The following is a 17,233-nucleotide window of genomic DNA, read 5'->3' as shown; positions in this document are numbered from 1 at the left end:
TGGGAGTGGTACTAACAAGAAGTTGCATCTAAGTAACACATGGACCCTGCATGGGAAGCGGGAATAACGTGTAGTGAAAGAAGTTCGTTTTCACAATCAAGTCAAATGACAAATACATCCTACACAGTAAACCAGGATGTGTGTGTGTGTTGGGGGGGGGGGGGGGGATAAATACTGAAAAACAAAATATCCTTTGGATGGTTTAAATAATTAGCCAAGGGTGGGGATCGAGCAAGCTCCTTGCCATCTTTTTTTTTTTTTTTTTTCAGCCTAAAATATCCGACTGAATTTGAACCAAGTCCAGAGGCCCTGTTACACCAACCAAACTAAAACTGGAATGATTATCTCTTTATCCAGAATTCTGGGAGATTCTCATCTTATATATACAACAGAAATGATTATCTATTTGATACATCCTTCTAGAATGTAGGACTTGCTCTTATAGGTTAAACAACTGTTGCATTTGCCCTTATATTCTCTCTCTCTTGGAATTGCTTGTTTGTTCCACACTGCTGACGTACTGTTAATTTCAGTACAAAATTTGTTTGCTAATTTTCAATAAAGTTACATGTCTAAACAATTATGTCATAGGTTCCATATATATCATGGAAATGCAGTAAGATTTCAGCTAGAACTCTAGCTGAAATTGTTACAGATTACTATCTGTAACAAGGTGCAAAGTTTTGATTATACCAAGAAAACCCAATGAAAGCTGTTGTGGTAGAAGCAGTTGGAATCATAGCCAAGGCTTTTAGACTGATGTAATTATATCTGTCAACCATATGTGGTCTTAGGTAGCCTGCAGGATGGAAAAACTCTAATTTCCAGTAGGGAAGAAACTGTCACCTCCATACAAACACTAGCTAATTCACTTTCAGTTGAATATCCCCCCCCCCCTCCCCGCAAGTCAAATGGAGATTCTTAGATTAAAAAAAAAAAAAAAAAAAAACCAAAACTATCAAAAACTAAAGGAAAAGCATTCAAGGGTGCATAAAAACCAAGCTCATGTCAGATGGATCACTAAACAAAAGATGAAAGATTAAAAAAAACAGCTATTAGAATGAAACAGAAATGTAAAGCCAATTATAATCAATAATAGAACTTATTTTGAAAGAAAAAAAAATTAAAGAAAACTAACAATGGAATTTTGTGTTAGACTATCATAGTACTCCTTTAAGATGCATGCCAGGAATTGATGATTCAAGAAAGCTTCCTCATTTATTCAACACATATTCAAATAAGTTTTAGAACAAACAACATGAAGTCCAAAAACAGGAAGAACAAAGCACAATGCACCGAAGATAGTCAGTTTATTTGTGGTTGGCAATAAGAAAAGCACAAATAGACTATCTTCAGTTTATTTGTGCATTCTAACCATAATTGACAAAGAATTCAAGGTAAGGAATAAATTACCAGAAAGAGGATGCACACAAAGACACATCACTCACACCTGCATATAATCATTTTTCAAACAGGAAATTTTTTTTCGTAGTCAGTCATGTAATTAAGAGTGAACATAATTTACAATGCTTCTTAGCTCAAAAATTAAAAGGCAATCCATAAATTATCAAAAACTAGAGGAAAGGAAGGGATGCCTCAAAACAGTTGTTTTACAAAGGTTTAAAAATGAAAATAAACCACTGCTCATAACATACTAATTCTGAACACAATTTAGTCTGTTTAATATTCTACCTCAATTCAATTAACATAATAATTATAAATAATGCAAATTATTTCATGATTATATTATTTGTCAATAATCAACAAGATTATCTGTAACAAGGTGCAAAGTTTTGATTATACCAAAGAGAGCAGAACAATGTAGTTTGTCATGGAAAGCTTGAAAACTTTTGTACAGGCCCAGAAATATTTCTAGACATAAATGAAATACATAATAGAAATTTCTGCAAACCCATGGTACGAATGTACCATGGGTTTGCAGAAAAACCTGTCATGGGTGGGAATTATATAAAAACACATAGGAGGCAAATTCAGTATCCACCTATCATGGCTTACAGACAATGTGGTTCTTAAGTATTGTAATATTATAACATGATTTAGTAAATGCTGGGTTAACCATACCCATCTCTATGCTGCCACTGGGTTTTCATTGTTTTTGCCCTGTAGCTACCTAGAATAATATATCTGAATGCTATTTTCTTAGCAGAAAAGTTGAAAAATTTATTTCATAATGGTGAAGTATGTGATCCGAGTATATCCTCATATTGCTCTGATAACTATTAACACAATTAATACACCAAAGATTTACAATTCACACCAGTTTCTTTCTGAGAGGTAGTTGCTTGGCAATTTTATGCACTGCTCAGAATTTAAGAATTTTAAACTTGAATTCAATAATTCTATTGACTGAAATATTATTTTCAAGTTTAAAAACACCTTTATAGTGTGCGGCAAGAAAACTGTGGGAGGTGGGGGAAAAAAAAAAAAAAAAAACACTTTTGTTAGAAATGGAAAATGAGACAGGTAAGATACTAAATATTATTATATACACATGTATCCCAGCCATATGACACTTTAGGTTCTAGACTACACAGTCATATAGCGAATTTTATCACATAGCAAATCACTGCCTTTTTCTTCACTTATTTTCATGCATGTAATGTTTTAATGTTTTTATTAATAAAAACATAAATAAAGCATTTATTTACATCAGATATGCAATTCAAAAAATTCAGAATAATTCTCACAAATGAAAAGTTATTCTGAATAACTTGGGTTTAAGGGAACAAGTTAACCGGTGTGTCATTGATCTGCACCATTAAAAGCTTTCCATTTCGGCAAATAAATTTGTTGCCTTTATGGATAACTGTAGTATTGACTGGTGTGGCACTTTTCACTTCACCAAGAACCTTGTTTTTTAATAACTAACAACTGTAGTGCGAGGTAAGTTTAACCTGTGGTCCGTCTCAGTGTTCAACACACCATCACTAATTCTGTTGATATACACATATACTGCAAGTATTAACCTCCCAACCAGCCAGGACATATATATACGTACAGCAAAACATCTTAGTATGTAATAGGTTTATGTGTCTTCTTTTCACTGGAATAGCAGTACCCTTGCTTTGAAATTTATCTTCCATTATTAACAACAACAAAATAATAGTTATAAACAGTATATACTTCACAGCAAAACACAGAGATGTAGCAAGCAAAGTTGTCATAAATAAACTGAGTTCATGAATACTGCTCATCGGTTGATTCAGAGCAGCACCATGTCTCTAAAGCTGTCATATGAGCAGATCGTCAGGATATTATTTTACTGTATGTATGCATATACAGTCAAACTTTGTTGTAACGAGCACAGAAATAACAAGATCACGGTTGTAATGAGCAATAAGCCATATTTATGCATATTCCCAATACAATTGCTCACTTTTATAACAAGTATACTACATGGATATAATGTACAAATTTTGGTAACTATGCAGTTCTTGGAATAGACAAAAATGAAAGGAGTGTCTTAGTTTTTATGACCGCCTGCATCGGATTACTGGCCAGTTTATAACCTATTCATGTCCTTAGGGACCACACCATCACTACCTATCTCTCTCTCTCCAGTGTCTAGCCTCTGGCCCTCCTCCACTTTACTCAAACAGTGTCACAACTGTAAAATCAGTTAAAAACTAACCCTTCTGTTGGAATCATATTTGCTAAAAAGAAGTGTCTCTCAGTTCATGAAAAAGAACTGAGTTAGAGTTAGAATGTGGTGTGTGCAAAATTGCATAAAAATTTTGCAGAAGTGTGTAAAAAGTCTCTTTGTCTTCAATAATATCAACATTGGGGAAGCATAAAGATGTTTAGATATTGGCACTGGAAAACAACATAACCAAAACAGAAAAAATTTAAAAATTGCAAGCTTACAAACATTGATGATGAATTGCTTCTATGGTTCACTACACAAAGAAGGGCTGGATTCTCAATAGATGGTCCAATCTTGAAGGCTCAAGTGGAAAAATTTGCTAAACAATTTAGACAGGGCAATTTTGTATATGTAACGACGGCTGGCTAGATTGATTCAAAACTCGACATAATGATGCTATGTTAATTTTTAAGACCAATTGAAATTGTGTTTATTATTAATTATTATTGTTGTTTTTTAAATTACGGAGAAATAAACTTTGTTTAGTATTAAGTGTATGGTTTTAAAATTATGGACAAATGTTTAATATTAAATGGATTGTAGTTTATACAAAGATATTCATACAAATATCTAGGTATGTAATTATATTATTTTTTCTCTCTAATACTTTTGTTTCTTTTTTGAATTGTTTTTTTTTTAATCAAGTTATTGAAAATTAAAAAAAATAGGAGGTAGATTTAACTCATCACTGGTATAGCAAATAATGGTTATAACAAGGAAATTTTGTTGGTTCTGGTATGCTCGTTATAACCAAGTTCAACTGTATATATGTATAATAAAATTATAAGAGAATTACAAATTAGATTTATATGTAATTTAAGTCTCCAATAGTAGGAATAATAAAACAACATTTTCATTACCATCACTTTTTTTTTGTCTTTCCACATATGAGCTTTATCATTCTCTTTCTGCACGAGTATTAGATATCAGAGGAGTAGTTGCAGCTGCAATTCATGAATTTATGTTAATGACGCTTCATGAAAAAAATATATGGGTAGCAAGGTATGATCAGCTGAGGGAAACAAACCTGAAATCTTTTCAGAAATTTTAAGTAAAATCATGAGCTTTGTGTGTGAATCAGAAACTAATTCACTCTAGAGATTTGGCATAGGATAAAAATTTGACTATGGTTGAGGCATATAAAGAAATTTTGTTGAAGAATAATCGAGGGCTTATTCTTCTTAGCATATCTGATCTCGCATTCAGTTGGGATTTAAGTTCCTTTTGACCAATGTGTTGAAACATTTGCAAATGGAAATATTGCTATTATGTATGTATATATACTACAAAAGTGTGTATACATGAGATTGCAGATTGCTTTACATAAGCAATAGCCAATGAACAATACATTTCAGCTTACTGGCAAATGGACATTATAAACATCATCCAAATTTCTGTTGTCAATTTTTTTAATTTTTTTTATTTCAATTATGTGCTCCAATTGATTAAAATATTTTCAATTTTGAGGTTCAATATTTTCCTAGGGTTATCGCTTTTTACCGGTACCAAAAAATGACAGAGGTTCCACAACACATAATAGCTATATACTTAGAATAGGATGGATTTTACTACCATATTTATCTTATAAAATAAAATCAACCACAGGGCAAAAGGCTCTCAATAAATGGCTTACAACTGAAGCCCTTAATCTGTAAACCTGTAGAAACCTTATACTGGCCCTCACCAGAATGCTAAAAACTCTTCTCCTCAGTTCTTTGCATTCACAAAGCATAACTTTAACCTTCTCAAGACAACATGGGGGAAAAAAAAAAAAAGAAAACATACTGTTTATGTTTCCAAGTTTTTTCAAGAAGTGATGGCGCAGTCCTCAGGGATAGATGTAATTTTTTCAACTCCTTTCATGAGGTTTGCAAACTCCTGGCACAAGGAAAACTATTTTAAATCTGCACACATCAGTTTTATAGCAACCAGTCCAGAATTAAATAGATATTTACAAAGCCCAATAAAACATTACATGTTCCTAAATCATTTGGTTGCCTGTAAAAACAAAACAAAACATTAGAACTGTATGCACAATTAAAAATCACAGTAATATAAAATCCTATGAGCTAACTAAAATATAATATTATTTGAAATAACACAGTGAATTGCATAATATCTAGCCTACTGTTGATTTTACTGCTCTTTTATTCTATTTTGTTGATTAGAACTGCTTCAGCAGTTGCAAACATGATTTTAGTAAATTTGCTTGTTTAATATTATGAACTAATGAAAACATTACAGAGCTCCACAGTAGGAATATTCATTTAAAATCACTATTGAAAGTAGTGTTAACATTCATGCTTGAAATGTTTTGGGTGAATGCACATGTTTATGCTTAGTTTTGTATGTTTAGGTGCTGAATAGAACTAAATGTTAAACTGAAAGCAGCACAAGAAATGAATTAACAACAGTAATGATGTTAATGCTTCATCTCTGCCACAGAAATATCTTATGGGGGAGAGGGCAATATAAATTGTAACAGACACACACACACAAACAACACAAAGTAAAGTGAAACTTAGCATGCTAAAGTTTAGATTACTAGCTAGGAAGGAATACTCTTCATGATCACTAACAGGAAACCCAGGTCATAACAAGGTTGCATAAAAATTACTGTTTTCCATATTTTGAGAGTTCTATGTTTTTCCATCATACTTAAAGTGGATTGATTTTTAAGGGCAACTGAAGATTCCAGAAAAAGCCACTTGAATTTGAACTTGCTGTAATGAAGCACTGTGGTTTATTTTTTGCCATCTGTATGCAGTGTCCAAGACATGATCTAGATCAGCATTTCTCAACCTTTCTAAGTCCAAGGACCAGTAAAATGCCTAAAACAATTCTGCAGACCACTAAGTTACCAAGGCGTAGCTGGGGGGGAGGGGGGGTCTTCCCCTGGCGGCACCTTTTTTGGCGTTTATGAAATCTTGCCTTACTGTCTATAAAACAGCAACTGAGTGATGAAATAGACTTCGACAATGTGATCGACGATTTTGCGAACAGAAAAGCAAGAAAAATAACATTTTAGAATGTTGGAATTAAAGTTTTACTTCAAAAATAAACATAGTGTTTCTAATTTATTTCCCTATACATCGTTTTGACTTTTTGTAATTTTTTTAAAAAACCTATGTAGGAATTACCAACATTTCGGAAAAACTGTGCCATTTATAACATAATAAATCTAAATGTATGTTTTGAAAGATATGGCAACATAATTAATTAAATTGGAAGTAAATAATTAAAAGTGTATCATCATTGAACAAAGTTTTAATTTTTATTAAACAAATAAATAAGATGATATAATTATGTTACTACTTACTTTTAATGAGATGGTCGAGCTTCTTAGCCCTTGCAGAGTTGCTGGATATCCGGCTCAATATTGGTCAACTTCAGTTGAAGATCGGCACACACACTAAGACGATTTCTGTATTTTGTTTTTATTTGAAGGAGCGATGAAAATCCTTTCTCACAAAGATAGGTTGTAGAAAACTGCAGGACGATTTTCAATGCTTCTTTAGATAATTCTGGAAATTCACTTCTCACTGAAGACGAGATCCAAAATCGAGCAAAACCAAGATCACGGAATTGCATTTTAAGCCCACTGTCACTTGAAAGCTCAATTAACTGTTCCTTTTTCGATAAAAAAAAGGTTGTCCTCGTGACTGCAAACCTGAAATGGATCGCGAACCTACAGAAATTTCTTATAAAAGTTATTCGGAAAATATGTTTCAAAATTCCATTTCATATTTTTGAGGTAGTCCCAAACCCTTTCCACAAACTCAGAATGAACAAAAATATTATTTTCCACTAAAAAGGATTCCAGGAAAAGGTGCAAACTGTCTTTTACATAATTAATCCATAAAAGCAGTTTTTTCTCAAATGCCTTTATTTTGTCGTAGGCATCAAAAACAGTTAAAAAATTTCCCTGAAGGGAGAGATTTAGTTCATTTAATTTTGAAAAAATGTCTGAAAGATAAGATAGTGTTGATAACAATGCTTCATCAAAAAGGAGTGATGCAAAATCAGAATTACGTTCATTTACAAATAATAAAACTTCGTGCCTTAATCGAAATAACCTTGTTAGTACTTTGCCCCTGGAAAGCCAGCGAATTTCAGAATGAAGCAAAAGTTGTGTATATTCACTGCCCATTTCATCGCAGAGTACTGAAAATAACCTGTTATTTAATGGTCGAGCTTTAATAAAATTAACTAGCTTGACAGTGTTGTATAGCACAGGTTTAAATTCTGGTGGCATTTCTTTGGAGGCTAACGCTTCCCTATGTATGAAACAATGCACCCAATTCATATCCAGAGCTACTTCTTTGACCTTAGAAACAACCACACTATGCCTGCCTGTAAGGGTGTGAGCTCCATCTGAACAGAAGCATATACATTTTCCCCACTGGATCCCTTTGTGTATTATGCAATTACTGAGAGTGTGAAATATTTCTTCTCTAAGTTGTTCGGGATGGCAAAGTTCTACAAAACAGAATATCATCATGAATTTTGTTATCATGCGCATATCTTCTTTATATTCACATTTATATTCTATGTTCTTACCAAAGCCTTCCCATGACTTTTGTTTAGTTAATTTTACACAGTGCTTAAGCTTTCTTACACTTGTCTCTGTATTCTCTAAGAACATAAGCTGACTTATTTGCCAGAAACTTTTGATATGCTTTCTTCTTTTCCTTCACTGCCTCTTTAATTTCCTGTGTCCACCATGGAGTTCTAATTTTTCTGCCCTTGCAGACAACCTCACTACATTCCTCTGGCTGAATCAATCAGTGTTTCTTCAGTGCTTGCCACTGAATCTCCAAGATTTGGTTCCTGTTCTCAAACTCTTTCATTTTTTCTTGAATAATGTTTGTGTATTTTAGTCAACAGTTCACATCTGAGAGCTGCTCAACTTTTATTCGCTTTAAAACTTTCTTACATGTTCTTCTTTTGAATATGAAATTCAATTTTATCCTGCTCAAGACTAAATGATGATCACTTCTAATTTCAAATCTTCTGTACACTCTTGTGTCCTGCACCAGGAAGAAAACATCACAATCAACTATAACATAGTCAATGGGATTTTTTTATTCCTTGCCTCTTCTCTCCATGTGAATTTATGCACATTTTTATATTGGAACATTGTGTAAGTAATAGCCAGTCCATGTCCTGAGCAGAAATCCAACAGGTATTTGTCATTATTATTAGCTTTGCTCTTTTCTCGAAATTTTCCAAAAATATTTTTGTATGTCTGACAATCATTTTCCACTCCGCTATAAATTTAGATCCCCAACAAGAACCAATTCTTCCTTTTCCATTGTGTCAGCTGCTTTCTATAAAGCCTGAAAAAATTCCTCCACTTCCACCTTAGTAGAACCTTCTGTGGGACCATAGGCACAAATAAGTCTCATTGTCCAGTTCTCCATTTTGATATTTGCCCACATCACTCTTGAGACTGCCTGCCATTCAGTCACAAGTATTTTCATTCAGCACCATATTTAGTGTTGAGCTTCATTCATATTTTCATTCAGCACCATACTTTTTGTTTCAGTCACCCCTATTATATTGATAGTACCGATCTTGAACTCGGGTGATGTTGAGTTGGGGTATGTTTTTGGAATTTGTTCTAGTAGCTGACTTTTCCGTTTGCCCTGGCGAAAACAACAGGGGGCCTTGTTTAACCGGGTGACACCCCAGCTAGCATGAAATTCTGTCATGTTGTACCATCATTTTATATTTTAGTTTAAGCCAATAAGAATACAATTTGGTTAGCTAAATCCCAAATTGCCAGCACATCATCGTTCGTTCAGTATCTAGGTAGATACCTAACAGGGTGCAGCACAAGAAGGCATTGGACATTGGGTCAGAAGCCCTGGTCGGTTCTCTGCATTCCTTTAAAGGCTATGTGGAGGTCTCCTCTCAGTTATACAGCTTTGACCCCCTTAAGCATTCCCATGACCATCCTTTTAATTTCATCTTCACATTTACCATCATTTCTGATTCTGGACCCCAGTAAATCATAACTTTCACCGATTTCTGTTTTATCCCCTCTATTATAAATTCATTTAAATTGCCAGAAGCCATAATTTCTGTTTTGCTGATGTTTAAATTAATCCCGGATTTGTTACTTTCTGGGGTGCTTAAGGGTCAAAGCTGTATAACTGAGAGGAGACCTCCACATAGCCTTTAAAGGAATGCAGAGAACCGACCAGGGCTTCTGACCTAATGTCCAATCCTCACCTTCTCGTGGTGCACCCTGTTGGGTATCTACTTTGATACTGAACGAACGAGGATGGGCTGGCAATTTGGGATTTAGCCGACCAAATTGTATTCTTATTGGTTAAACCAAAATAAAAAATGATGGTACAACATGACAAAATTTCATGCCGGCTGGGGCGTCGCCCGGTTAAACAAGGCCCCCGTTGTTTTCGCCAGGGAACCAGGGCGAACAGCGAAAAGTCAGCTACTGGAACAAATCTGAAAACAAACCCCAACTCAACATCACCAGAGTTAAAGATCGGTACTATCAATGTAAGAAGCCTGAATGGCAAAGAAAGGGAGCTAGCTGAGGAATTAGATAAGTACCAGATCGACATAATAGGGGTGACTGAAACAAAAAAGACCAAAACTGATGAGATCTTTCTGAGCAATAAATACAAAATGTTATATTCAGGCAATAACAATCAAGGAAAAGAAGGAGTAGCCATAGTATTCAACACAAAATACGAGGCTAATCTTCTTGAATGGCAGTCAGTCTCAAGTAGAGTAATGTGGGCAAATATGAGAATGGGGAACTGGACAATGAGACTTATTTGTGCCTATGGTCCCACAGAAGGTTCTACTAAGGTAGAAGTGGAGGAATTTTTTGAGGCTTTAGAAAAAGCAACTGACACAATGAAAAAGGAAAAGTTGGTCCTTGTTGGGGATCTAAATAGTAGAGTAGGAAATGATTGTGAGACATACAAAAATATTTTGGGAAAATTTGGAGAAAAGAGCAAAGCTAATAATAATGGCAAATATCTGTTGGATTTCTGCTCAGGACATGGACTGGTTATTACTAACACCATGTTCCAACATAAAAATGTGCACAAATTCACATGGAGAGAAGAGGCTAGGAATAAGAAAAGTCTCATTGACTATGTTATTGTTGATAGTGATGTTTTCTCCCTGGTGCAGGACACCAGAGTGTACAGAGGATTTGAAATTGGAAGTGATCACTATTTAGTCTTGAGCAGGATAAAATTGAATTTCATATTGAAAAGAATAACATGTAAGAAAGTTTTAAAGCGAATAAAAGTTGAGCAGCTTTCAGATGTAAACTGTAGACTAAAATACAGAAATATTATTGAAAAGAAAATGAAAGAGTTTGAGAACAGGAATCAAACCTTGGAGATTCAGTGGCAAACTCTGAAGGAAACATTGATTGATTCTGCCAGAGAGGCATGTGGTGAGGTTGTGTGCAAAGATAAAAAAATCAGAACTCCCTGGTGGACACAGGAAGTTAAAGAGGCAGTGAAGGAAAAGAAGAAAGCATATCAAAAGTTCCTGGCAAATAAGTCAGCTTTTACTCTTACAGAATACAGAGACAAATGTAAGAAAGCTAAACAGTGTGTAAAACTAGCTAAACAAAAGTCATGGGAGGACTTTGGCAAGAATATAGAAAATAAATATCAAGAAGGTGGCAAAATATTCTGCAGGTTGTTGAAGAAGCTTAGGAATGGAGGAAAGAGTGCTGTAAAAGGAATTAGAGATGATAAAGGTGAAATGAAAACAGGAGAAAAAGATATCCTTGAAGTATGGAGTAATTACTTTGAAAAACTGCTAAATGAAACAAGCAGTGATGACAGCACAGTGATAAAAAACACTGACCAGGCATGCAGTCAGGAATACATATCCATACTTGAAGTAGAAAAAGCCATCAAAGGCTTGAAATATGGAAAGGCAGCAGGAGTAGATGATATTCGACCAGAAATGCTGAAGTATGGTGGTATAAGAGTCTTACAGTGGCTGCACTGCATAGTTCAGAAAGCCTGGACAGAGGGACGAATTCCCGATGATTGGAGTAGAGCTCTCATAGTAACCATATATAAAAAGGGAAATAAAACTGAATGTGAGAATTACAGAGGTATTTCCCTACTGAGTGTTCCTGGCAAGATCTATGCAAGTATACTTGAGAAACGGTTGAGAAGAATTGTGGAAGAAAAGCTTGGTGAAGAACAAGCTGGATTCAGGCCAAACAGAGGCTGTCAGGATCAGATCTTCACTTTACGACAAATAGTCGAGAAAGCATGGGAATATAACAAAGATCTGTATTTAAGTTTTGTCGATTTGGAAAAGGCATATGACAAGGTGCCAAGAGAGAAGCTATTCAATACGCTGCAGTTATATGGTGTCAATGGGGCATTATATCAAGCAATACTTAGTCTTTATTTGAGTTGTGAGTCAGCAGTTAGAATTGAAGGAAGTACAGGAAGATGGTTTAATGTTAAATCTGGTGTGAGACAAGGATGTACATTATCCCCTCTGTTATTCATTATCTATATGGATCACATTATGAAGGAATGTGGTATTAAACCTGATATCAAAATTGGAGATGTTAATGTCAGCTCTTTGCTTTATGCGGATGATGTTATACTTCTAAGCAAATCCGCTACAAGTCTGCAAGATTCTCTGACTAAATTGAATAGCTGTTGTAATAGATATGGTATGAAGGTCAGCAATAAAAAGACAAAGACAATGAAAATAGGCAGAATCATTGAAAATGTCAACTGTGTTGTGAATGGAGAACCTGTGGAACAAGTAAAACATTTCAGCTACTTAGGCACAATTTTTACTGAAGATGGTAAACTAAATATAGAAATAGACAACAGAATCAGCAAAGCTGGTATCGTGGGAAGTCAATTGAATAAATTCATATGGAATAAGAAAGAAATTAGTCGGAACACTAAATTAGCTGTATACAAGACTGTGTTCAAACCAATTTTAACTTATGGATCTGAGAGCTGGGTCAGAAGTAAAACACTTGACCAAAGACTAGAGACCGCAGATATGAGAGTCCTGAGAAAGATTAGAGGCGTGAACAGATGGCATCAATGGCAATATCATATTAAAAATGAGGATATTAGGAAAGAACTTGACATTGTCAGCATCCAGGAATGCGTTAGCAGAGCTAATCTCAGATGGTATGGTCACTTAAATAGAATGGGAGAGGAAAGATTAGCAAAACAAGTGTTCTCTGCCAGGTTGGCAGGAAAACGACCCAGAGGAAGACCAAGATATAGGTGGATTGATACGGTACAAAGTGCCTTAGACGATAGAAATATAAGATCTGATAATGTTGGAGTCTTGACAAGTAACAGACTGATTTGGAGGAAAATTGTAGATAGGAAGTTAGTAATGATGTAATTTTTTCATGTAGTACTGTCATATCCTGTACACCCCTTGAGGGTACATGGCAGGAATTTGATGATGATGATGATGATGATTGTTACTTTCTGTCTTAACCAATAGAACGAATCAATCACTCCAGATCTTCCATAGTTTCTGCTGGGAGGGGTTGTATCATCTGCATATCTTAAATTATTTATTTTTCTGTCATCAATCTTAATTCCACATGGATCTCTATCTAAATCAGCTATTTTCATAATATATTCACTATAAATATTAAAAAGGTAGGGCAATAGTATACAACCTTGCCGCACCCCTTTTTCCACTTGAACATTGTCCTTTTCTGCAAAGACTGTTTTTACTTAAGCCTCTTGGTTGTCATACAGCTCTCTTATCAAGAGAATTTCCTCTTTTCATTTTTTTAACAAACATGAGGACATAATTTTTGATCTAAAGAAAAAACAAAATACATATCTGTCAAGAATAATGGGTACAGAATCAGCATTAGACATCACAGCAGTAGATTATGAAACTGCAAATCTTACCCAGTGGAAAATACTAAAGAATGCCATCATTGATCATAGACTTATTATCACTACCATTAACTTGCAGTTAGACCAAAAACCACAGAAAAAGAGATCTTGGAACTTGAGAAAAGCAAATTGGCCTCAATATGCACAACTATTAGAAACATTGTACTGGCACATTCACTTGTAAAGAACTAGATCAGCAACTACTAGAACTAGCATCATACAGAGAGCTGCAAAAAATTCAATTCCCAGAGGACTCAGAAAAAATAACTGGGTTCCATTTTGGAAAGATCATATTATCAATGCTATTATAATCACCAAAAGAGATATTATTAAAGAACAGTTAAAACAAAATAACACAGAAGAAAACAGAATTAACTCAAAAAATTGAAGATGAAGATGAAATAAGCCAATTGGAAACAGAAGATAGGGGTAGACCTCAAAAAAAGGATATTGGATGGATAATGAGACCTGAACAGACCAGTATGGTCTATACCCGTAATTAGTATTCTGATGATGATGAAATTTCAAGCTGCAAATCTGCAATAGACTACATTCAAGAAAAAACTCAAAACACTAGAATATCATCAGATTATTAAATAACACAACACTTCTGGATACTAAATAGCTCTTCAAACACAATCTTCTCAGGCATTAATACAGCAGCAACAAACAGATGACAAATATGCTAGTCAAACATTGCTCTAAAGTAAGTGAACTGCAAATCAACAAAGAAGACAAAAAGTGAAAATTGCAAAAAATCTGCTAATACAATCCAGAACTATCCTTCTGAAGACATTTTCTCAGGACCTCACAATGAGAGAATAAAAAACAGCAATTAATCAAATTGACCCCAACAAATCACCTCGAATTCATCTTGTAAAGAACTAGATCAGCAACTACTAGAACTAGCACCATACAGAGAGCTGCAAAAAATTCAATTCCCAGAGGACTCAGGAAAAATAACTGGGTTCCATTTTGGAAAGATCATATCTTTGTACATATGATTAAAAACAAGGGAGAACAAGCCAAAAACTGCCTTCTGAAGATAAGATATTTAATACTTCCTGGAACACAGGTAAACATCAAAAAATCTGAAAAACATCAGTCATTATACCCATACTAAAACCTAACAAAAACCCTAATGACTGTAAAAGCTACAGACCAATAGCTTTGACTAGTACTCTCTGTAAACTAAACAAAAGAATATTACATACCAAACATGAATTGGCTCTTAGAAAATAAGAAGGTCAACTTCTACCAAACTGAATACAGGTTTCATCACAACACAGAAGATCAATTATTTTATCTGTGCCAATCAATCATAGATAGTTTCCAAGAAAATCTATCAAAGAAGACAAAAGCAATTTTCTTGGATCTTACCACTGCCTTCAATCATGTTTGGAGACAAAAGGTAATAAAAATTGCATATGATACTGGAATAAGGGGAATGCATTAATCTGGATTTCAGACATTATGAAAGGAAGAAAAATAAAAGTCAATGGAATTTATTCCAACACATATCGAACTTGAGCTGGAGTCCCACAAGGTTCTGTTTTAAGCCCACTCCTATTTCTTATCTATATGAACAATATTCATCCTCACATCACAAATGATACAAAAATAGCATGCTATGCAGGCAATATAGCAATCTGATACACAAGCAGTAATCCTCAACAATTCTAAATCCTAAATAAATCAATACAAGGCTTAGAACCTGATAAAAACAAATCTTCTCCACCGATAGAAAAAATAGACACAATAACAACCTCCAAATCAAAATATATAATACCAAAATAGGAAAAACAGAGTTTCCAACTTAGACCTAACTCTAGATATTGAACTGAGATTTACAACTCATATCAAAATATATCTAATAAAGCTCATAAAAAGCTTAATATCATCAAAAGGATTTGTGGAACAAAATGGGGTGCAAAACTGAAGACATTCACAAAATTACATATACAGCACTCGTATGACCCATTATGGAATATGCCTCATCCATCTGGGCTCCAGCTTCTACTAGATCAAAATAAAAACTTGACAGAGTACAATCAAAGGCAGCAAAAATCATCATAGGTGCAGTCTCATCCATAAATAATTTAAAAGCTCAACAAGAATATGGACTTCACATACTAGAAGACAGAAGAAAACTCTCCACAGTTAAATTCACCAACAGAATCAGGAGCCAACAACAACAGGATCACATCTAACTCAGGACTTTCGATACCTGGGCAGAAAAATCTAGACCAAAGAGATCATCTACTTTACAATATGCTCATGAAATTAGAAAACAGATCGACTTAGAGCACTTGTCTATCGAAATAAGCAAAGAGCTATTCTTTCCAACTATATCACCAAAAACACAATGATTAACCTAAATTTCCTAGAACATTTTTCAAAATCAGGATTCACAGCATGAAAATAAAAGAAATGGACTTGATACTATACATAAACTATACATCACTTAAATAATCTAAATCATGTCATTGCCTACACTGATGGATCATTTGATAAAGCCTTATTTAATGAAGCACTTAACCAAAAAGGGGCAGGGGTTTTATTAATTCTACCTGGAGGTGAGGAAATGCAAATCAAATCCACAGCTGGCAAAATAGCTTCAAATTCACTTGTGAATTAACAGCCATACAAGCAGTTCTAAAGTTCTCTCTAATCCAGTAATAAGCATTACAGAAGGAATAACCTGCTCAGAGACTCAAATTCTGCACTTGAAGCATTAAAAAGTGGAAAAACAAAACTCACACGGAAATTCACGAATCTAACAACTTTAAATTTGAAAAATAAGAACTGTACACTGCAATGGATATCAGCCAGCATAAATATTGAAGGCAATGAGAGAGAGCAGACAGACTAACCAAAGAAGCAAGATACTCACCTCAAAAATTAAACCCACTATCACTAACTGATGCTAATTCCATCGCAAAAATAAGATTGTTAAAACAAACTATCAAGAAGAAGCATGAAAATAGAGAAATAACCACAATCATTACCAGACTAAGGATGGAACATTTTAAAGGCATGAAAACTCAGCTGGAAGGTACTACAAGCTATGAAAAATGCAAGAACTGTCCAGGAGTCTAACTAACACCTGCCTATATCTATTCTTGTCCAGAAATTGTCGCTGCTCTACAGAAAATTGATAATAATAGAAAAGCACATCAAAGTTCAACATATTGCCAAAGCAGTTCTACAGGTCACAGTCATATCTAGAAGTCAACGAACTAGACAACAACATCAAGAGAATTAAATGTTCAGGTATTCCCATTAATCTCATTACAATTCATAATCTGTTGTGATCTACACAATCAAAAGCTTTCTTATAATCAATAAAACAGATGATCCTTCCTTATGAAATTTTCTTGTTCTTTCCATAATCCATCTCATTTTTGCCATTTTGTCTCTAGTTCCTCTACCTCTCCTAAAGCCTCACTGTTCTTGTGGCATTTCTTATTCACAATCTTTGTTGGATCACTTCCAGCATAACTTTACTTGCATATGAAATTAAAGTGATGGTTCTATAATTCTCACAATCTCTCAGATTTGATTTTTTTGGAATTGGAATGAATACTGATGTTTTCATAATTCAAATTTCAGTCAATATATTCACTACTTTATCCCCAACCAGATATCAGTT

The 17,233-nt window shown here is 34.4% G+C and overlaps 1 protein-coding gene across 1 annotated transcript in view; it reads right to left on the bottom strand.

The window, feature by feature from the left end:
* Nucleotides 1-4,603: 4,603 nt before the first annotated feature.
* Nucleotides 4,604-17,233, bottom strand: part of LOC150105949 (uncharacterized) — a 140,557-nt gene continuing 127,927 nt past the window's right edge. The window contains exon 9 of the mRNA XM_090393711.1: nt 4,604-5,662. Coding sequence (XP_090249837.1) covers nt 5,651-5,662 — 12 coding nt within the window. The 3' untranslated portion in view covers nt 4,604-5,650. The remainder of the gene's footprint in view (nt 5,663-17,233) is intronic.

This window comes from Typopeltis vanoorti, chromosome 6 (assembly GCF_054136105.1).
Source record: "Typopeltis vanoorti isolate ZY-2024b chromosome 6, IOZ_Tvanoo_1.0, whole genome shotgun sequence".
In the NCBI taxonomy this organism is placed as follows: domain Eukaryota; kingdom Metazoa; phylum Arthropoda; class Arachnida; order Uropygi; family Thelyphonidae; genus Typopeltis; species Typopeltis vanoorti.
Note: the sequence above shows the minus strand (reverse complement) of the source record. Positions and strands in the feature narration are given on the sequence as shown.